This window comes from Pseudophryne corroboree, chromosome 2 (genome assembly GCF_028390025.1).
Source record: "Pseudophryne corroboree isolate aPseCor3 chromosome 2, aPseCor3.hap2, whole genome shotgun sequence".
Classification (NCBI taxonomy): Eukaryota; Metazoa; Chordata; class Amphibia; order Anura; family Myobatrachidae; genus Pseudophryne; species Pseudophryne corroboree.
This window is the reverse complement of record NC_086445.1, coordinates 926,789,348-926,813,315: the sequence shown is the minus strand read 5'-3', so window position 1 is coordinate 926,813,315 and position 23,968 is coordinate 926,789,348. Positions and strand designations below refer to the sequence as shown.

Here is a 23,968-nt window from a genome sequence, read left to right as displayed (position 1 = left end):
GGTTCCGACGGAGGAATTCCAACTGGGTCGTTTCCTACATTTCCTGCAATCAGGATTATCTATGGGTCTCAAATTGGGATCCATTAAGGTTCAAATTTCGGCCCTGTCAATATTCTTCCAAAAAGAATTGGCCTCTGTCCCTGAGGTCCAGACTTTTGTCAAGGGAGTACTGCATATACAGCCTCCTGTGGTGCCTCCGGTGGCACCGTGGGATCTAAATGTAGTTTTAGATTTCCTCAAATCCCATTGGTTTGAACCATTGAAAAAGGTGGATTTGAAATATCTCACATTGAAAGTGACTATGTTACTAGCCCTGGCCTCTGCCAGGAGAGTATCTGAATTGGCGGCTTTATCTTATAAAAGTCCTTATCTAATCTTCCATTCGGATAGGGCAGAACTGCGGACTCGTCCGCATTTTCTCCCTAAAGTGGTATCAGCATTTCATCTGAACCAACCTATTGTGGTGCCTGCGGCCACTAGCGACTTGGAGGACTCCAAGTTGTTGGACGTTGTCAGAGCCTTAAAAATATACATTGCAAGGACGGCTGGAGTCAGAAAATCTGACTCGCTGTTTATATTGTATGCACCCAACAAGTTGGGCGCACCTGCTTCTAAGCAGTCGATTGCTCGTTGGATTTGTAACACAATTCAACTTGCACATTCTGTGGCAGGCCTGCCACAGCCTAAAACTGTAAAAGCCCACTCCACAAGGAAGGTGGGCTCATCTTGGGCGGCTGCCCGAGGGGTCTCGGCATTACAACTCTGCCGAGCAGCTACGTGGTCGGGGGAGAACACGTTTGTAAAATTTTACAAATTTGATACCCTGGCAAAGGAGGACCTGGAGTTCTCTCATTCGGTGCTGCAGAGTCATCCGCACTCTCCCGCCCGTTTGGGAGCTTTGGTATAATCCCCATGGTCCTTTCAGGAACCCCAGCATCCACTTAGGACGATAGAGAAAATAAGAATTTACTTACCGATAATTCTATTTCTCGGAGTCCGTAGTGGATGCTGGGCGCCCATCCCAAGTGCGGATTATCTGCAATACTTGTACATAGTTATTGTTAACTAATTCGGGTTATTGTTAAGGAGCCATCTTTAAGAGGCCCTTTCTGTTGTCATACTGTTAACTGGGTTTAGATCACAAGTTGTACGGTGTGATTGGTGTGGCTGGTATGAGTCTTACCCGGGATTCAAAATGCCTCCCTTATTGTGTATGCTCGTCCGGGCACAGTACCTAACTGGAGTCTGGAGGAGGGTCATAGGGGGAGGAGCCAGTGCACACCACCTGACCTAGTAAAGCTTTACTTTTTTGTGCCCTGTCTCCTGCGGAGCCGCTATTCCCCATGGTCCTTTCAGGAACCCCAGCATCCACTACGGACTCCGAGAAATAGAATTATCGGTAAGTAAATTCTTATTTTTTCAACCTTAGATACTATGTTACTATGTTGACAGCATTCAAATTATGATAAGTGGATACACTCCACATTTATATGGACATTCCATGATTAACTATACATAATAAGTATAGCAAATATGATGACAGGCGAAAGAGGATTGGTTAATGTAATTAAAGGTGCCTAGTCAATATAAAATGAAGTTATGAAGTACAGCATTGCAATCATAAACGTAATGTACTGTTTCAGTATAGTACAAAGTTATCCATCCCACTACTTTAGCAAACCAGGTGCTGTTGAAAAACATGGGGGAAAAAAAAAAAAGGGATAAAGCAGCTAAAATCCTTGGATACAAATTTGTTATACAGTGGACACCTAGCTATCCCAGTATAGCAATCAATGGTTACAATAAGGTTACAATTAGTTAATCAACTTACAAAATCATCTTCGTAGTCAGCCTCAGGTTCAGGCGGTGGAGCACAATACTGACGAATCTCCAGCTGTAACTGCAATTCCCACACCTGCCTTCGCAGCAAGTCAACCTCTTGCTTGTAGCTTGCTTCCATCTGCCTCAGCCGTTGTTGTACAACATCACTGGGAATAGGCAAACCATCATCATCTTGGTACATGAGAGGCGGAGGTGATGGACAAGCCAAAGGGAAAAATCGACCCGTGTGAAACAGCCTGGTGTGACAGGTCACTGGCCCTCTACAGCTTTTCACCGAGGGCCCAGAACAGTGCAATGAGGCAGGAAAGTTGTAGGAGATCTTTGCAGCATCTCTGGAACTATAGGAGCCAGCAGTATGTCTTCCGTGCTTGCTGTGGAGACTTCTTGTGGAGTACTCGTATGACAAAGGACGGCGAAGACCAATCTCACCTATAGGGACAGATTTTATCATTCCTTGTATACTGTCCCAGTTTGATGCCAGAAGAGAAAGCTCACTCCTTGGGATGTGAGACAATGCCTTTCGGTCAGTCCTACATATTTCCTTTGCAGTCTTACCAGGTTTGGTAATATCTTTGCATGAAGTGCTGTCGGTAGACACGTCTGTCTCAGAGTTTGGACACGGCAGATTCGCTAACATAGAACTTTTGTATTGATCGGTATCCGTAATAGATACAGTAATAATATTTTGCTCATCTACGTCATTACTTTTTTCCAGTACACACTTAATGTCGTCACATTTCATGTCAGCAAATTCTGTTTTTGTAGTCGGTGAAGTTCCATTTTCATCCAGTTCATTATTATTCTGACTTCCGGGAACATCTTGCATATTTCCTCCCTCATCTTGGAGGGAATCCTGTGCCTCTTCCTCCTGGTCTTGGACATGGGAGGGGTGCTGCAGAGGAGCCTGGCTTTCTGCCTCCCCAGCATCAGCGGTACTGCAGCAGGAGTCAAGGCTTACTTGATGATTATTTAAGTTGGGGTCACTTGACGTACGCGTCAGCAAACCACCACTGTCACATACAGTCACAAGATTATCCATTGAGCGAGTTTTCGGTAACCTAATAAAGGGGAAAAAAAACAGATAAATTCCCACATTACCAGAGTTATTTATTAGAATTTAAAAGTAGCAAATAATTAGTTTTAGGTTACATTTCACAAATATAGCTTATAAAATTGGTATATATAACAGGCATGAAATGTTGATAACAATACAAGCGCAATTTAAAGTGGCTATGGCCCTTGTATTATAAAATACTGGAAGAAAAAGTAAAATATTTGAATTCAACCAAATGTAATTTTACCTGTCCAGTGATCTAGAATTATAATCTGGTCCTTGAGATGCTGGGGAAAGGTAGAGTTCCATCCCATCATCAATGGGCGCACATGGCGAAGAGGCAGGGAGGTATACGGCTGTCCAGAGTTGAAGAGCCCGAACGTGACAAACTGGGTGTAGAACCTACAGAACAAGTGTTCAGTATTTCTCATGTAGATCTACACTTATGTGAGTCAGAGAATAAATGGAATGGCATAAACAGGACAACAATGCAGAGAACTTGCAGTCCTTGATATAACTGGAATCACTGTGGAGATGCAGCCGGAGGCTGGGACTAAGGGGAGTCATTATAAATGATTTCCGAAGGGCTAATCTATTATAGAGTCATTCTAAATGGTTTCAGGAGAGCTAACTTATTAAGAGAGTCATTATAAATGCTTTCTGAATGACCAGCCTATCACGGTGCATTTGGGTGGCAGTCGCAAACACGGAAAACGACAATGTTCTCATTTACATCCTAGCTCACCAGGACAAATTACTCAGCTAGTGATGGTGCTGGAGAATAAATATTTTTATTACTCTAAAACAGACAAATACCTCAAAAGCTTAACTATTCTTAGCTCAATTAGTTAAAAAGGGAGATTTATGGTAGACTTACCATTGTTAAATCTCTTTTGGCGAGGTACACTGGATTCCACAGGGAATAACATTGGGGTGTAGAGTTGGATCTTGTTCCGAGGCACTGACAGGCTAAAGCTTTGACTGTTCCCAGGATGCACTGCACCACCTCCTCTATAGCCCCGCCTTCAGGAACTGGAGCTCAGTTTTGTTAACCAGTCCAATGCAGTAGCAAATAAGAGAGACGGTAGATGTTAGTCACATAGAACCACATTCTCACGACAGGAGAAGGGACTAGCGCTAATGCCATACACACCCAAAGAAGATAAGTGCGTCAGGGTGGGTGCCCTGTGGAATCCAGAGTACCTTGCAGAAAGAGATTTAACAATGGTAAGTCTACCATATATCTCCTTTTCTACAGCGGGGTACACTGGTATTCCACAGGGAATAACATCGGGGATGTCCTAAAGCAGTTCCTCATGGGAGAGGATGCACTGTAGCGGGCACAAGAACCCGGCGTCCAAAGGAAGCATCCTGGGAGGCGTAAGTATCAAAGGCATAGAACCTGATGAACGTGTTGACAGTGGACCATGTAGTTGCCTTGCACAATTGTTCTGCGGACGCGCCACGGCGGGCCGCCCAAGAAGGTCCAACCGACTGAGTAGAATGGGCCTTGATAGCAGCAGGAGCTGGAAACCCAGCTTGCGCATAAGCTTGTGCAATCACCATTCTAATCCATCTGGCCAAGGTTTGCGTATTCGCAAGCCAGTCACGTTTGTGAAAACCAAAAAGTACAAAAAGGGAATCTGACCTGCTGATGAAGGCAGTCCTCTCCACATAAACACGGAGAGCCCGTACCACATCCAAAGATTTTTCTTTGGAAGATAGAACAGAAGAGGTGAAGGCCGGAACCACAATCTCCTGGTTAAGGTGAAAAGATGATACCACCTTAGGCAAATAACCAGGGCGAGTTCGAAGAACAGCCCGGTCACGGTGAAAAATCAGAAAGGGTGAACGACAGGACAAAGTGCCTAAGTCCGACACCCTCCTAGCAGAGGCAATAGCCAACAGAAATACGACCTTAAGCGTAAGGCATTTAAGGTCCACAGACTCAAGAGGTTCAAATGGAGAGTCTTGCAGGGCATTCAAGATTACAGAGAGATGCCATGGAGTCACAGGAGGGACATAGGAAGGCTTATTCCGTATAACACCCTGAGTGAAAAAACAAGGCAGATATATGAACCTTGAGGGAGGCCAGACGAAGGCCCAAGTCTAGGCCTTGCTGTAGAAAAGCTAACAGTCTGGAAGTTTTGAAAGTATACGCATCATAATTCTTAGCAGCACACCAGGTGAAGTAAGAATTCCAGACCCTGTAATAAATCCGAGCCAAAGCTGGTTTACGGGCTTTCAACATAGTTTGAATGACCACCTCAGAGAATCCTTTTACTCTCAGGAGTGAAGCTTCAAGAGCCACGCCGTCAAAGCCAGTCTGGCCAGGTCCGGGTAGACACAAGGGCCTGAATGAGGAGGTCTGGGAATTGAGGAAGCAGAAGAGGACGCTCTATCGAGAGACCCTGCAGGTCTGAGAACCAATGCCGTCTGGGCTACCCTGGAGCGAATAGAAGTAGTATTCCTCCTTCTTGCTTGAACTTCTGTAGTACCCTGGGAAGGACTGACACTGGAGGGAAGACGTATGGCAGCCGAAAGTTCCATGGAATTGCCAGTGCATCCACGAACGCTGCTTGAGGGTCCCTAGTCCATGCTCCGAAGACCGGAACCTTGTGATTGTGTAGAGATGCCATCAGGTCTACATCTGGTAGGCTCCACTTGTCCAATAGGAGATGAAAGACTTAGGGCTGAAGACTCCACTCTCCGGCGTGCACGTCCTGATAACTGTGGAAGTCTGCTTCCCAGTTGAGAACCCCCGGAATGAACACTGCCGATATGGCTGGCAGATGGCGTTCCGCCCATTGGAGGATTTTGGACACTTCCATCATTGCCATGTGGCTTCGAGTGCCACCTTGATGATGTATGTACGCCACCGTGGTGGCGTTGTCTGACTGTACTTGAACAGGCCTGTTCTGTACCAGATGCAAGGCCAGTGTCAACGCATTGAACACTGCCCGCAATTCCAGAATATTTATCGGGAGGAGAGATTCCTCCCTGGTCCACCGACCCTGAAGAGAGTGTTTCTCCAACACCGCGCCCCAACCTCACAGACTGGCGTCCATTGTCAGGTGGACCCAGATGGAGATCCAGAAGGGACGGCCCCTGCTCAACCGTTGGTCCTGTAGCCACCACCTCAGTGACAGATGAACCTCTGGAGTCAATTAGATCATTTGAGACCTGGTCCAATGAGGCAGGCCGTCCCATTTGTAAAGGATTAACCTCTGCAGAGGGCGGGAATGAAATTGAGCGTACTCCACCATGTTGAAAGCAGACACCATGAGGCTTAGTACTTACATCGCCGAGTGTATCGACACTCTCTGGTGACAGAGGAAGCATCTGATCCTTTCCTGAAGTTTCAGGACCTTCTCCGGAGACAAAAAAAGTCTTTGCCTGCGTGTGTCCAGTAGTGCCCCCAGGTGCACCATGCTCCGAGGAGGGACCAGCAGGGTCTTCTACCAAATTGATGAGCCACCCGTGGGCTTGCAGGAATTGAACCGACATCTCCAGTTGACTGAGGAGGACATATTGGGAGTTCGCCAGAATCAGCAAGTCGTTCAGATACGGCAGGATCCTGATTCCTTGACGACGGAGGAAAGCAGTCATCACGGCCATGACCTTGGTGAAAATCCGAGGTGCCGTAGCCAGTCCATATGGCAGAGCCTGGAACTGAAAATGAAGGTTGCCAATAGCAAACCGCAGATATTGCTGATGCGACATGGCATTAGGTATGTGCAGGTAAGCATCTCGGGTTCCATGGCCAGCACAATAGAGCGCAGAGTTTCCATATGGAATTTGGACACTCTTACAAACTTGTTCAATGATTTGAGGTTGAGGATAGGCCAGGAAGACCCATTCGGTTTCGAAACTAGAAACAGGGTTGAATAGTATCTCCTGCCTCTCTGGGACAGAGGTACTGGCACTATCACTCCTGTTTCCAGGAGAGATTGTACAACCAGGTGTAGAGCTTGCGCTTTCAACGGATCCGAAAGAATAACCGTTGAACAGAACTGGTGAGGGGGACATCTCCTGAAAGAGATTGCGTACCCGTGAGAGACAACTTTCTGCATCCAGGCGTCTGAAGTGGTCTTTAACCAGGCCTGGGCGAACTGCAGAAGTCAGACTCCCATCCTGGGGTCCCCCAGGGGGAGGCCCGTCCCATCATGCAGCAGGCTTGTCTTGTTTGGTTATAGGCTGACGGGTGGCCCAGCATTGTTTAGATTTGGGCTTAGTGGTTTTGGAAATACGAGCTTGTCTCGGATACGCCTGACCGTTGCTTTACTTGGAGGTCGAAAGGAATGAAAAGTGGTACTCTTAGCCTTCTGAACAGAAGGATTAGTACTTGGGAGAAATGCAGTCTAGGCCATGGCCAAGTCAGTCACAATCTTGTTCAGATCCTCCCCAAAAATTATGTCTCCCTTGAAAGGAAGTACCTCCAAGGTCTTTTTAAGTCCAGGTCCACTTTCCAGGACCTCAACCACAGAATCCGGCGAGCCAGGATAGACGTAGTATATGCCTTTGCCGCCATGACCCCTGCATCAGAGGCCGCCTCCTGAATATAGTGAGAGGCTGTGGTAATATACGACAGATATTGTCTGGCAGTGTCATAAAAATCCTGAGGTAGCTCATCCTCAATTGCCTGAACCCATGCTTCAATCCCTTTTGCCGCCCAAGAGACCGCCATAGTGGGTCTATGTACAGCACCGATAAAAGTGCAAATAGACTTCAGGCATCCCTCCACACGGTTATCTGTCTGTTCCTTCAGTGAGGTGACAGTGGTGACAGGCAGAGTAGATGATACCACAAGACGGGCGACATGAGAGTCCACCGGCGGTGGAGTTTCCCACTTGTTACTCAACTCCGCAGGGATAGGATAACGAACTAGCATCTTTTTAGACAGGGAAAACTACTTTCCTGGAGATGACCAGGATTCCTGATTTATGTCAATTAAAAGGTCAGAATGTGGTAAAATACTTTAGCAACCTTCTGACGTTTAAACTTATCAAGTTTCTTAGATGTAACAGGGGGCTCAATGTCCTCATCAATTTGGAGATTCAGTTTGATAGCCTCCACAAGGTCAGGATCAACAACCTGGGTTGTAGATTCCCCATCAGTAGCAACTGTATCAGTGTCTGACGGATCAATATATTCCCCATCTTCATCGGAAGAATTATCGAAAATATTAGTGGATTGTGAGGAAGAAATGGCCCGCTTAGATGACCCCTTTGCTCCAGAGGGACGTGGGGTGGACCTATGTCTAACCAAAGTCTGATTTAATTGCTGTAACTGGGTAGACAAAGTATCCGCCCACGGCGGATTAACTACAGGGACAATATGTGGCTGTAATGGCACAGGAGGACCCACAGGGAGCATGAGACGCGTTACCAGCACATTTGAAAAAGCTGCCCAAGGTGGGTCCTGATTGACCACAGGTGCCACAGATGGACTGGGAGATGTATGTCCCCCAACGCCTGAACCAGCAGCTAACACTTCCCCCACTGGTGAATCCGTGACTACAGCACTGCATGATGCAGGAGCATCTGCGGATGTCCCGCCCTGTGTAGCATACATTGTATGGGATGTTGCCTTAGGACGTAACAGTACAATACAAACACAAAAAACAGCAAATAATCCCCTGTGTTTTGTGACAGTAAATACAGAGCACAAACAGAGGATTTAAGCGGTGTGGGGTGACTAAAAAACACAGTGAGAAATACAAACCATATACCCTGTGTAGCACTATATATTATATGAGACCCTGACGTACCTAGTTCCCCAAGGTACAGAAAATAGCGATAGCAAACGTGTGATACACAAGAATGGAATCCACACAGCAGCTACAGGCACACTCAGTCACAGGTACAATGCAGGAATTATTACATATAAACAATAAAACTGCACTGGACTAGTAATTACATATAGGTATGTATGTATACAGATATAACAATGAGCAGTAAACACTAGATGTATATCACAGAATACTTGTACTAAATATTCAGATAGCAGTACACTTGTTCTTAACTAACACTGTCTAAAATTACATGTAGAATACTTAAGTGTCTGTAAATGCACAGCGCTGATGATACAGGCGGATTTACAGAGGAGACAGTGCCCAGCAGTCCCGGAGATCAGCCTAGCTATGTAATGGCACCAAAATCTCTTCAGGGAGTGAGGAGAGAGAGATGCAGCTCAAGGGCGGGAACACCAGATGTAGATGGCGGCTGGAGCTGGGGGAGGGGCTACAGGTCAGCACCTTATCCCCTCTGCTGGATTCACTACCGGGTACTGTGGAGCCTTTTACAAACGGATTTTAATAAATCCGACCTGAGCTCCTTGCCCCGGTGAATATAGTGGGGTCCCTGTGCGACACGGTGTCCACGCCAGCGGCGCGGTCCTTCTCCTGGGACCGTGTCCGGATAGTGATTTACCGGCGGATCCCGCCTGCGGGGCCCTCTTATCGCCTCACTTTAGTGCAGCCACTCGATCCTGGAGAATGACAGCGGTGGTGTGAATGAAAAAAAGAGTGTGTCTCCGCTGCAAGTACCCGAGAACCAGGCCGCAGGAGTATGCAGCGCTGCTGAGGGAGGTGATGGAGCCGCAGCACAGCGTGTCATAAAGACATAGAAAGTGCTGCGGCCCTTCTAAAAAGCTCCTTTCAGGGCTGCCTAGCGCAGCCCCACCTGTTAGTGACCTGCACTGCAGGCACCAACTTACAAACTGAGCTCCAGTGCCTGGAGGCAGTACAGTGCATCCTGGGAACAGTCAAAGCTTTAGCCTGTTGGTGCCTCGGATCAAGATCAAACTCTACACCCAGATGTTATTCCCTGTCGAATACCAGTGTACCCCGCTGCAGAAACAATATACATTAAATGAAAATCTCCACTAAAACTAATAATAAGATTTTACTTACCGGTAAATCTATTTCTCGTAGTCCGTAGAGGATGCTGGGACTCCGTAAGGACCATGGGGAATAGACGGGTCTCCGCAGGAGATAGGTCACTTTAAGAAAGCTTTGGACTCTGGGTGTGGACTGGCTCCTCCCTCTATGCCCCTCCTCCAGACCTCAGTTAGGGAAACTGTGCCCAGAGGAGATGGACAGTACGAGGAAGGATTTTTGTAAATCTAAGGGCGAGATCCATACCAGCCACACCAATCACACCGTATAACTTGTGATAAACTTACCCAGTTAACAGTATGAACAACAACATAGCCACGGTTCCACCGAAAAACTATAACATAACCCTTATGTAAGCAATAACTATATACAAGTCTTGCAGAAGAAGTCCGCACATGGGACGGGCGCCCAGCATCCTCTACGGACTACGAGAAATAGATTTACCGGTAAGTAAAATCTTATTTTCTCTAACGTCCTTGAGGATGCTGGGACTCCGTAAGGACCATGGGGATTATACCAAAGCTCCCAAACAGGCAGGAGAGTGCGGATGACTCTGCAGCACCGATTGAGCAAACAGGAGGTCCTCCTCAGCCAGGGTATCAAACTTATAGAACTTTGCAAAGGTGTTAGACCCCGACCAAGTAGCAGCCGCCCAAGAAGAGCCCACTTTCCTAGTGGAATGGGCCTTAACCAATTTCAGCAACAGCAATCCTACCGTAGAATGCGCCTGCTGAATCGTGTTACAGATCCAGCGAGCAATAGTCTGCTTTGAAGCAGGAGCGCCAACCTTGTTGGCCGCATACAGAATGAACAAAGCTTCAGTCTTCCTGATTCTAGCCGTTCTGGTCACATAAATCTTCAAAGCCCTGACTACATCCAGGGACTCGGAATCCTCTAAGTCCCGTGTAGCCACAGGCACGACAATAGGTTGGTTCACATGAAAAGATGAGACCACTTTTGGCAGAAAGTGAGGACGAGTCCTCAACTCCGCCCTGTCCACGTGAAAAACCAAGTATGGGCTTTTATGTGATAAAGCCACCAATTCGGAAACACGTCTTGCCGAAGCTAACGCCAACAACATGACCACTTTCCACGTGAGGTATTTCAACTCCACAGTTTTGAGTGGTTCAAACCAAGGTGACTTGAGGAAACGTAACACCACGTTAAGATCCCAAGGCGCCACCGGAGGCACAAAGGGAGGCTGAATATGCAGCACTCCCTTCACAAAGGTCTGTACTTCAGGAATAGAGGCCAATTCTCTTTGAAAGAAAATGGATAAGGCCGAAATCTGGACCTTTATGGACCCTAATTTTAGGCCCAAAGTCACTCCTGTTTGAAGGAAGTGAAGTAGACGGCCCAAATGGAACTCCTCCGTAGGAGCAGCTCTGGCCTCACACCAAGAAACATATTTCCGCCATATACGGTGATAATGTTTTAACGTCACGTCTTTCCTAGCCTTGATCAGGGTAGGAATGACTTCCTCCGGAATCCCTTTTTCCGCTAGGATCCGGCGTTCAACCGCCATGCCGTCAAACGCAGCAGCGGCAAGTCTTGGAACAGACAGGGCCCCTGCCGCAGCAGGTCCTGCCTTAGAGGAAGAGGCCACGGATCCCCTGCGAGCAACTCTTGCAGCTCTAGATACCAAGTCCTCCGTGGCCAATCCGGAACAATGAGTATTGTTCTGACCCTGCTTCTTCGTATTATTCTCAACACCTTGGGTATGAGAGGAAGAGGAGGAAACACATAGACCAATCTGAACACCCAAGGTGTCACCAGAGCGTCTACCGCTACCGCCTGAGGGTCCCTTGACCTGGCGCAATACCGCTTTAGCTTTTTGTTGAGACGGGATGCCATCATGTCGATTTGAGGCAGTCCCCAACGATCCGTGATCTGTGCGAAGACTTCTTGATGAAGTCCCCACTCTCCCGGATGCAGGTCGTGCCTGCTGAGAAAGTCCGCCTCCCAGTTGTCCACCCCCGGGATGAACACCGCTGACAGCGCGCTTACATGGCCTTCCGCCCAGCGTAGAATCCTGGTCGCTTCTGCCATGGCCATTCTGCTCCTTGTTCCGCCTTGGCGGTTTATATGAGCCACTGCCGTCACATTGTCTGACTGAATCAGAACCGGTTTTCTCCGAAGCAATTCCTCCGCTTGACGCAGGGCGTTGTATATGGCCCTCAACTCCAGGACGTTGATGTGGAGACAAGACTCTAGGCTTGACCAGAGACCTTGGAAATTTCTTCTCAGTGTCACTGCTCCCCAGCCTCGGAGGCTTGCGTCCGTGGTCACCAGGACCCAGTCCTGAATGTCGAACCTGCGACCTTCTAGTACAGGCATTCCCAACCACGGTCCTCAAGGCACACCAACAGTGCAGGTTTTAGTGATATCCAGGCTGCAGCACAGATGGTTAAATCAAAATAACTGAGCTACTAATTAAGTCACCTGTGCTTAAGCCTGGATATCACTAAAACCTGCACTGTTGGTGTGCCTTGAGGACCGTGGTTGGGAAACACTGTTCTAGTAGGTGAGCACTGTTCAGCCACCACAGGAGATATACCCTGGTCCTGGGAGACAGGGTGATCCTTTGATGCATTTGTAAATGGGACCCGGACCACTTGTCCAAGAGGTCCCATTGAAAAGTCCTCGCATGGAACCTGCCGAAAGGGATGGCCTCGTAGGAAGCCACCATCTTCCCCAGGACCCGCGTGCGTGCAATGATGCACTGAAACCTTTTTTGGTTTTAATAGGTTCCTGACCATGGCTATGAGTACCTGAACCTTTTCCATCGGAAGAAAAACCTTTTTCTGGTCTGTGTCTAGAATCAGCCCCAAAAAGGTCAGACGCGTTGTAGGGACTAGCTGGGACTTCGGCATATTGAGAATCCAGCCGTGTATCTGCAACGTCTTCATGGACAGAGACACGCTGTCCAGCAACCTCTCCCGAGATCTCGCCTTTATGAGGAGATCGTCCAAGTATGGGATAATTGTGACCCCCTGCCTGCGCAGGAGCACCATCATTTCCGCCATTACCTTGGTGAAAATTCTCGGGGCCGTGGAAAGCCCAAATGGCAACGTCTGAAATTGGTAGTGACAGTCCTGCACTGCAAATCTCAGGAACGCCTGATGCAGGGGGAATATCGGAACATGAAGGTAAGCATCCCTTATGTCCAGGGACACCATCCAATCCCCCCCCTCCAGGCTGGCGATGACCGCCCGGAGTGATTCCATTTTGAACCTGAACCTCTTCAAAGTACAGGTTCAGAGATTTCAGGTTTAAAATGGGTCTGACCGAACCGTCCGGTTTCGGGACCACAAACAGGGTTGAGTAATATCCCTCTCCTTGCTGGAGATGAGGAACTGTGACAATCACCTGTTGAATATACAATTTTTGGATTGCTGCCAACACTAGCTCCCTCTCTGACGGGGAAGCCGGCAGAGCCGATTTAAAAAATCGGCGAGGAGGTAAGTCTTCATATTCCAGCCTGTATCCCTGAGAAACAATCTCTAATGCCCAGGGATCCACCTGCGAGTGAACCCAGACGTGGCTGAAAAACCGAAGACGAGTCCCCACCAGATCTGCCTCCCCTCGGAAAGCCCCAGCGTCATGCGGTGGACTTTGCAGACGCAGGGGAGGACTTCTGCTCTTGGGAACTAGCTGTGTGCAGCTTTTTTCCCCTGCCTTTCCCTCTGGCAACAAAAGATGATCCACGTACCTTCTTGTTTTTATTGGAACGAAAGGACTGCATTTGATAATGAGGTGCCTTTTTTGTATGCTACGGGGGGACATAAGGTAAGCAATTTGACTTACCAGCCGTAGGCGTAGAGACAAGATCCGAGAGGCCGTCTCCAAACAACTCCACCCCTTTGTAAGGCAAGGACTCCATATGCCGCTTTGAATCGGCATCTCCCGTCCACTGTCGGGTCCACAAGAGCCGCCTAGCAGAAATAGACATAGCATTTATTCTGGAGCTTAATAAACAAATGTCTCTCTGAGCATCCCTCATATACAAGGCAGCATCTCTGATATGCTCTATGGTCATTTGAATGGCGTCCCTATCTAAGGTGTCAATTTTCGTAGATAAGGAATCTGCCCATGCCACAACCGCACTACAAATCCAGGCCGACGCCATAAGCGGTCGAGCAATAGTACTGGATGATTGTAAATGTGCTTTAAGGTAATTTCCTGCCTGCGATCAGCAGGTTCCTTGAGGGAAGCCGTATACTGAGAAGGCAGTGCCACCTTTTTGGACAAACGTGTCAGCGCCTTGTCAACTTTTGGCGAAGATTCCCAGCGTATCCTATCAGTTTGTGGAAAAGGATATGCCATGAGAATCCTTTTGGGAACTTGTGGTCTCCTATCCGGAGATTCCCAAGCCTTTTCGCACAAGTCACTTAATTCAAATGAGGATGGAAAAGTGACTTCAGACTTTTTCCCTTTATACATGTGTACCCTCGTGTCAGGGACAGGGGGTTCCTCAGTAATATGCAAAACCTCTTTAATGGCAATAATCATGTACCGTATACCCTTAGCCACCTTCGGCTGTAATTTTGCATCTTCATAGTCGACACTAGAGTCAGTATCTGTGTCGGTATCTGTGTCATCGATCTGGGATATGGTGCGCTTCTGAGACCCCGAAGGACCTGGCGCTCCAGGGACAGGCATGGACTGGCTACCTGACTGATCCCTAGCTTCTGCCTTGTCTAATCTTTTATGCAATAGATTGACATTTGCATTCAAGACATTCAGCATATCCACCCATTCCGGTGTCGGCGTTGCCGACGGCGACCTGACATTCAAGCACTCCCCCTCCACATTAAGCGAGCTTTCCTCGTCAAACATGTCGACACACTTCACACACACAGGGAACCCCTTTCCTGAAGACAGTATCCCTGTCAAGGCCCTTTGGAGAGACAGAGAGTATGCCAGCACACACCCCAGCGCAATAACCCTGGAGACCAACACAAAATGTTTTTCCCCAGCAGCGCTGTATAATATGTAAACCGCCAATTATGTGCCCCCCCCCCCCCCCTCTTTTAAGCACCCTTTCACCGTGTGTAAGCAGGGGAGAGTCCGGGGAGCTTTCTCTCAGCGGTGCTGTGGAGAGAAAATGGCGCTGGTGAGTGCTGAGGGAGAAGCCCCGCCCCCTCGGCGGCGGGCTTCTGTCCCGCTCAAACTTAGTAAAATATGGCGGGGGCTCTTTTATATACATGTACAGAGCCCACCTGTACATGTATATAGTCTTTTTGCCATGCAGAGGCTTATATTGCTGCCCAGGGCCCCCCCCCTGCGCCCTTACAGTGACCGGAGTATGACGCACAGCTGCAGTGCTGTGTGTTATCTCAGTGAAGCTGAAGGCTTCTGCCGCCTGACGACTTCTGTACTTCTAGCTCTGTGGGGAGAACGGCGGCGTGGCTCCGGGGGTGGACGCCCAGTAAGAACCTGCGTTCGCCCCCTCTGGAGCTAATGGTGTCCAGTAGCCGAGGAAGCAGAGCCTATCTTTGACAAGGTGGTCTGCTCCTCTCTCCTCAGTCTCTCGATGCAGGGAGCCTGTTGCCAGCAGTGCTCCCTGTGAAAAAGTAGTAAAAGGTAGAAAAAAAATCCAAACAAAAATGCTTCTAGGCAGAGAACTCTGGAGAGCTCTCTGCAGTGCACCCATCTTGCTCTGGGCACAGTGTAAAACTGAGGTCTGGAGGAGGGACATAGAGGGAGGAACCAGTGCACACCCAAAGTCCAAAGCTTTCTTAAAGTGCCCTATCTCCTGCGGAGCCCGTCTATTCCCCATGGTCCTTACGGAGTCCCAGCATCCTCAAGGACGTTAGAGAAATTTGCATTTCCGGACTGATGAGATTTATCATTTCCCATATAAAGATTTAACCTTAGAGCTACAGAAGAAAGTTTAGCATGGACATAAGATAATTACTAGGCAAAGGAGTCAGTCATTGATACTGGCGAGAAGACTGGAGGGTAACATAAGGGTTTTACATTTTTCTTTAAATACATTTATACACAGTTCCACTTCCACAAGAATAAAAGCTGGAAGTATATTAGATCAGATAATCCTTCTTCTACAAATGGAGATGCAATATAATCAATATCAGCCTTGGCTTAGAAAGATGACAATTTGTCATGTGTAAAATTGTCAGATTATTAGCATATTGTCAGATTAAATTTAGCACATCTACAATCAGATCTGAATCCCCCCCAAAGTAAAAAAATAAAATAAAAATGTAATTATAAAAATAATAATGCAGCTTTCAAGCCGCAATTGTATATTTGGACTCCACCAGAATAAGTGGGTACACACAAGGCTCAGGAAGGACAGGGAGGAAAGTCTCAATATGGGCAGCATGCATCCCAATTGTCAAACTGCCTTGGACTCTGCATTTCCTTGTGGAAATGGTGGCAATGTAAGGTGGAAGATGCCAATATGTCTAACGTTACTGTGCTCCTTACCAGCTCACCACCAGGCATGTAGAGCAGATTGTGAAAATTCTTGTTGCCAGTTCTGAGCAGTGACCACACCGAGCAGGTCCTCTTGTAGATATTACGCGTCTCTCGTTCACAAGGGTTGTTGGAAAGGAAAGTTCCATAGAGGCACGAGTACGTGTGCTGGACTAATTTCACCTGTGTGTCAGGACGAGATGTTACACTCAGGTTTATGGATAAAATGCTTAAGTAACTTACTGTAGGAATGCCAGCTTGGTATGAGTAGCACACAGTACCACAACTTCAGCTCTATGTTAAATCCAGATGTGAATAACTGTGGCCATATATAAGTAAGCCATATATAAAAATATAAATAAGCCAAGTTGCTCTACAGACAAGGCTTTCCCTGCCTTACAGCCAATACAGAAGATTAAGGGGCATATCCAAGTGAAGGCGAGAATATTTCTGGAAAAAGTAACATGCCTATTGCAAAAAAAAAAATTTTTTTTCGGATTTCATTTTTTTTGGGGGGGGGGGGGGGGGGGGGGTAATTTGAGTCCATGTACATATATATATATTTTTTTTTTTAAAACACCTGTAAATTTCACCTGCAAACCGTTTAAAACGCCTGCCCCATTCACACCACCACCATATACCTGTACCAAATATTTGAAATCATGAATCTATACTTTAATGATATGAAATTATTGGCCCAATTAAAACTAACTGAAAACTTCCACTTGCCTAATTAGTCATTGGGGAAGGGGACATTTTTACCTTAAAAAGGTAGAAAAAGGCCGCTGTAATTCCTGTAGAAGTTTCCACAGATAAATTTTTAGCGTCTAAATTAAGCTAAAAAAATCCAGCAGCCGCCCTAAATTTCACATCAAAATTACAGCCTTCAATTAGACATGTCTCTAAGTGCTGGAAACCACCATCCTTTATTCATAATGTTCCATGTCAGGGACCAAGACAAGGGGCAGATGGAAGAATGCAGTGCCTTGGTGTTTCATGCCCTTTACAATATCTAGCCAACTTAAAACAGAAGGTTAGGGGGATATCCTATTCAGTTTATCGGGGCAATCTAATTAGCCCCAATAAACTGGCACGAGACACGGCTTATCAAGGATTTTGCTTCACTTGCCTCAGGGCAGGTGAAACCAAATCCCCGGAAACAGCCAGGTCTGTTTCTACCGAAAACACAAAGGTTTCACTGAACATGTGCGTTTTCGGGAGAAAGGGCATTTTTTTTTTTTTCCCAGGCGAGCAATTTGGGTAGAACAAAAAAGGAATAACAGAGGTGGATGGTTGCTCTGTAAGGATTTGTGCAGGCCTGGGGGTAGTCTGGGAGTTCCCTACAAACTCCAAACGGTAAAAATGCACTAAAGATTGTAAAGTGACTCCTCCCACTTTGGCGCTAATCCAATGCTACACTTTTTGCAGGAACTTCTATTTTCTCAATAAAATGTAATGTACCGTCTTGATGTGAATAAAATATAAATTTAATACTACACAATGATTAAAAGTGAGACAAAAACAGAACCCAACATGGGAAACAGAGTCCTACCAAGATGATAATCGGAGCCGCAGGTGTTATGAATGCAAGGTATTTCCCGGGAACAATACCCTGCATGTGGCTCCGTCAGGCGTGTTCCCCAGTGGTCCCTTTCACAGTCAAGGATGTCCAGAAGCACAGGAAAGTACTGGAAAGCAGGTGCCGACGCTTTTCGGGACATCAAAGTCCCTTTTTCAAGGTTGCATTTATAACACCTGCGGCTCCGATTATCATCTTGGTAGGACTCTGTTTCCCATGTTGGGTTCCGTTTTTGTCTCACTTTTAATCATTGTGTAGTATTAAATTTATATTTTATTCACATCAAGCCGGTACATTACATTTTATTGAGAAAATAGAAGTTCCTGCAAAAAGTGTAGCATTGGATTAGCGCCAAAGTGGGAGGAGTCACTTTACCATTTTTAGAGCAATTTGTGTAGCCTGTAAAAAAAAAAAAAAAAGAAACGTTGAAACAGTGGGAAAAATCGCGAAAACCATACTTTTTCGAACCTGCTGTTTTACCGGGGCTATTAGGATATCCCAATAATATGAAGGCTACACTACTGTAATCATATGGAGAGCAGATTGACTCCTCTTACTTAGGAACCAAAATAGGAATTTAATACCTACCAGTAATTTCTTTTCTCGTAGTCCGTAATGGATACTGGGATGACATTAGTACCATGGGGCATAGATCGGGTCCACTGGAGCCTGGCACATTAAGAAATCAACAGTGTGTGCTGGCTTCTCCCCTCTATGCCCTCCTGCAGACTCAGTCTAGGAAAACTGTGCCCGAGGAGACTGACATACTTTGAGAGAAGGATATAAACGCAAAAAACGGTGAGGTAACGAAGCATAACATAATAATAACAAAGATAGCAGAGCTAACCAGAACAGAGGAAAGCAACGCTAACTATAATAAAGGATAGCAATGCTAACCAAACAAGGAACAGGGACAGCAACTGCAGACCCAACCAAGAACACTCACAACTACGTAAGCAGGAAACAAAGCACTGAGGCGGGCGCCCAGTACCCACTACGGACTACGAGAAAAGGAATTACCGGTAGGTATTAAAATCCTATTTTCTCTAATGTGCCAGTGGATACTGGGGTGACATTAGTACCATGGGGAAGTCCCAATGCTCCCAGAACGGGTGGGAGAGTGCTGAGACCCGAGCAAAACCACCTAACCAAATTGAAGGTCATCCCCGGTCAAGGTGTTGAAGCTGTAGAACTTTACAAACGTGTTCGAACCAGACCAAGTAGCAGCACGGCATAACTGTAAGGCCGAGACGCCCTGGGCAGCCGCCCAGGAAGAACCCACCGACCTTGTGGAGTGGGCCTGGATAGAACTCGGCAGCGGTAATGCTGCCGAAGAATAGGCATGTTGAATGGTCAACCTGAGCCAACGAGCAATGGACTACTTAGAGCCAGGACAACCAATTTTATGAACACAATAAAAGGACAAAAAGTGAGTCAGATTTTCTATGACGAGCAGTCCTCTTCATGTAAATTTTCAAAGCCCTCACCACGTCCAGGAACTGAGGCGTCAGACAACACTGGAACCACAATTGGTTGATTTACGTGAAAAGCAGACACCACTTTCGGCAAAAACTGTGGGCGAGTCCTAAGCTCCGCCCTATCCTCGTGAAATATCAAGTACCGGCTCCTACAGGATAACAAAAAAGAATTTATAGGAGCGCTGAAAAATGTCATTCAATTACTTAATAGTAGTTTTATTTAAATACATTCATAAGACAAAATAAAAATACTTTCAAATTGTGCAATTTGATTCAAGCCCATGTCCATATCTCCTTAAAAAGCCATCTCAAAAGGCTATATATGTACCAGTCCAACTGTTTGTAACAGACTTGTGTCTTAGTGCTCCAATGGACACCAAATCCCTTTATGTAACAGTTTTTTACAGTCTCTGTGGTACCACTTAAATTTGTATCCAAGCACGGGGGAGAGCGCTGGGGCTGCCTGAATAACCACAGCGGTATGCTATGACCCCTAGTTTTTGCAGCCGTAATGTGGAGAGCTTGTTACTCACGGCTGTCACGGTTGTTCACGGCTGTCACGGCTTTAGCTTCTCTTGCAAGGGGAGCGGACCTCCTTAGCCAGGCACCGCTTCAGCTGTATCCCCAATCAGGACAGCTCGTCGGCCCACCGTGTAGTCACAAGGAAGATGGTTGGACTATGGGCAGTAGAATCCCAGCAAAAATGCCCTCCTTACGCATTTCTCCGCCGTTAGGGCAAGCGGTTTCATCAGAGGAATAGTGTGATTGAATTGTCAAGCTCCTTTTAAAGCAGATCCAGCCAATCATTCTACTGATTACATTAATTGCACTCAGATGTTTAGCAATGTTCACATAGCTAATATAATACATGAGCTTGAATGTTTAAACAAACGAACAAAAAACAATCGTTCATAATAATTTCTGATGGTTAGTGTTAGATTCTTTGGTGGTAACATGTTTTAAACTTCTAATAATAGTGTTTAATGTTTAAAATATATCAAAAGTAAAGTTTAAAATTTATTACAGACTGACCAGGAGACTATAACATACATAAAACCCTCTAACACTCACGTGCAGCATCAATAGCTTAGAGGGTTTGTAAAGTGCATACAATGCATAGAGTCCCGGGTTCAAATCCCTCCAGGAACTATTATTCATGTGCAATTAGTACTTAGACTCTACTTCATATGTTTTAATTATTAAGCACAAACTTCAAAGGTATATATACACTTTAAAAATATATATACACATGCATTTCTTCAGAGCATTCTCTAACATATAGAACTAATCACAGCCATTATAATGTATTAAGTATTTCACTAGAGACCTAGGGGTATATGCAATTGCGGTCGAATTCCCGAAAATGTCGAAAAACGGGACATTTTCGACAAAAATAAAATAAAAAAATCGACAATGCAATTCAGTACTTTTCGTCAAAAAAACGGACTTTCCAAATTCGACTTTTTGAAATTCGACATTTAACAAATTCAACATTTCTGCAATGGTACAAATGCGGCATTTTGACAAAAGTATATTCAATTGAAGATTGTAAATTCGACAACAGTGCTTTTAGACAGTAAATTCGTCATTTTCAATCCGCCTCACTTTGCTGGCGGAATCTAATAAAAAAATTTAAAAACATGTTTTTTTTTGTGTTTTTTTTTTATTGGTAATAGCATATCTATATTAGAAGGGATTAGGTACTTGGTTTGTCTATTTAGGAGGCACAAGTATTTTTTATATATTTTTTAAAATATATATATATATTTTTTTTATGGAATGGGTTAAAAATCTGGAAAAAAAATGCGTGGGGTCCCCCCTCCTAAGCATAACCAGCCTCGGGCTCTTTGAGCCAGTCCTGGTTGTAAAAATACGGGGGGGGAAATGACAGGGGATCCCCCGTATTTTTAGAACAAGCACCGGGCTCTGCGTCCGGTCCTGGTGCCAAAAATACGGGGGACAAAAAGCGTAGGGGTCCCCCGTATTTTTGGAACCAGCACCGGGCTCCACTAGCTGGGGAGATAATGCCACAGCCGGGGGACACTTTGATATCGGTCCCTGCGGCCGTGCCATTAAAACCCCAACTAGTCACCCCTGGCCGGGGTACCCTGGAGGAGTGGGGACCCCTTCAATCAAGGGGTCCCCCCCCTCCAGCCACCCAAGGGCCAGGGGTGAAGCCCGAGGCTGTCCCCCCCACCCATGGGCTGCGGATGGGAGGCTGATAGCCTTTTGTGAAATGAAAGAATATTGTTTTTTTTCAGCAGAACTACAAGTCCCAGCAAGCCTCCCCCGCAAGCTGGTACTTGGAGAACCACAAGTACCAGCATGCTGGGGGGGGGGGGGGGGGCGCTGGTACCTGTAGTTCTACTACAAAAAAAAATACCCAAATAAAAACAGGGCACGCACACCTTGAAAGTACAACTTTGTTACATACATGTCGACACACACACACACACACACACATACTTACTTACCTATGTTGACACAACGTTCGGTCCACTTGTCCAAGTAGAATCCACGGGGTGTACCTGAAAATAAAATTATACTCACCTAAATCCAGTGTCCAGTGATATTTGTAATCCTCGTACTTGGCAAAATAAAAAAACGCATTTACCCGATCCACACGGACTGAAAGGGGTCCCATGTTTACACATGGGACCCCTTTCCCCGAATGCTGAGACCCCCTGTGACTCATGTCACAGAGGGTCCCTTGAGGCAATCAGGTAGCGCCACGTCCTGGCACTCTCCTGATTCCCTATGCGCGTCTGAGCTGGCAGACAGCGCATCGCACAGCACCTCCATTAGTTTCAATGGTGGGAACTTTGCGGTCAGCGGTGGGGTTACCCGTGGTCAGCTGCTGACCGCGGGTGACCTCACCGCTAACCGCAAAGTTCCCACCATTGAAGATAATGGAGGGGGCTGTGCGCGTCTGACAGCTCCGACGCGCATGCAGCCAATCAGGAGAGTGCCACGACGTGGCGCTCCCTGATTGGCTGAAGGGATCTTCTGTGACAGCAGTCACGGGGGGTCTCTGCATTCGGGGAAAGGGGTCCCATGTGTAAACATGGGACCCCTTTCAGTCTGTCTGGATCGGCTACCAAGTACGAGGATTACAATAAAAGAACCGGACACTGGATCAGGTGAGTATAATTTTATTTTCAGGTACCCCAAACGTCGACAGACGGAGACGTGGCCAGAGTCGGCGTGTCAACACAGGTAAGTATGTATGTGTCGGCATGTATGTAATAAAGTTTTACTTTCAAGGTGTGTGTGTCCTGTTTTTATTTGGGTATTTTTTTTGCAGAAGAACTACAGGTACCAGCGCCGCCCCCCCCCCCCCCCGCATGCTGGTACTTGTGGTTCTCCAAGTACCAGCTTGCGGGGGAGGCTTGCTGGGACTTGTAGTTCTCCTGCAAAAAACTATATTCTTTCATTTTTACACATGGCTATCAGCTCCCCATCCGCAGCACTTGGATGGGGGTGGGGACGACACAGCCTCGGCTTCACCCCTGGCCCTTGGGTGGCTGGGGGGGGGGGGACCCCTTGATTGAAGGGGTCCCCACTCCCCCAGGATACCCCGGCCAGGGATGACTAGTTGGGTATTTAATGCCACGGCCGCAGGGAGTGGCATAAAAGTGTCCCCCAGCTGTGGCATTATCTGTCCAGCTAGTAGAGCCCGGTGCTGGTACAAAAAATACGGGGGACCCCTACTCTTTTTGTCCCCCGTATTTTTTGCACCAGGATCAGGCGCAGAGCCCGGTGCTGGTTGTTAAAATACGGGGGATCCCCTGTCATTTTCCCCCCCGTATTTTGGCAACCAGGACCGGGCTCTGCGCCAGGACGAGTTTTTTGCCGTTTTTTTTTTACATTTTTAAAAATCGAATCAAAATCCATCAATTCAGCCGTTTTTTGACAGCGGGACTGTCGAATCCGTTTTATATTGAATATGTCGAATCCATTTTTTATTGAATATGTCGAATTCCGGCACCCACCTGCCGGAATTCGACGGTCGAATTTAAAAACGGGCGAAAAAGTGCCGCAATTCGCCCGGAATTGCATATACTGTGTACCCCCGTAATATCTATACACACGACTATGTGAGACAATAAGCTTTTAAGGTGCCGTATCTAGACCGATCACAGATCCCTTTTACCAATTAAACTGTACAATAAACAATTTAATATGCAATCTTAGGTATCCGCTTTTATATTGAAACAATTATAGGATTAAATATATCAAAATTCTAATGACCATAAATTACAGAGATATGTTGGACAGATTTCTTCATCAATTTTTCATTAATGTTTAAACGTCCAAATGTCAATAGATCATCCATTACTCTTATTCTTAACTAAACCAATAAAAAGAACAAGGGCAAAAGGATAGATGGTGGGAAAATCGATAAGGATATATACCAATATTAGTAATATTAATAATATAACAATGGAGAGGGTGGGGTAAAGGAGAGGTAAGGAGATGGGGTCGATACGAGCCTAACAACCTCCAATGTTGTTCAATTCAATATTCTCATTGAGACCCTCTGGAATGAGAGTACCCAATGAGAATATCCAGAAGGCCTCTCTAGTGCATAATCGATTAAATCTGTCCCCACCTCTTGGGGTGGGAGCTATTGATTCAATCCCCTGAACAGTTAACACTTCAACGTTCCCAGCATA

General features: G+C 46.5%; 1 protein-coding gene across 2 annotated transcripts in view; it reads right to left on the bottom strand.

Moving 5' to 3' along the window:
* The window catches only part of MTMR4 (myotubularin related protein 4), a 253,888-nt gene that overhangs the window by 20,592 nt on the left and 209,328 nt on the right, over window positions 1–23,968 (bottom strand). For both annotated transcript variants that reach the window (XM_063956193.1, XM_063956192.1), the window contains 3 exons: window positions 16,248–16,418; window positions 3,144–3,298; window positions 1,832–2,900 (listed from right to left, as the gene is read on the bottom strand). In XM_063956193.1, the coding sequence (XP_063812263.1) occupies window positions 1,832–2,900; window positions 3,144–3,298; window positions 16,248–16,418 (1,395 nt within the window). The remainder of the gene's footprint in view (window positions 1–1,831; window positions 2,901–3,143; window positions 3,299–16,247; window positions 16,419–23,968) is intronic.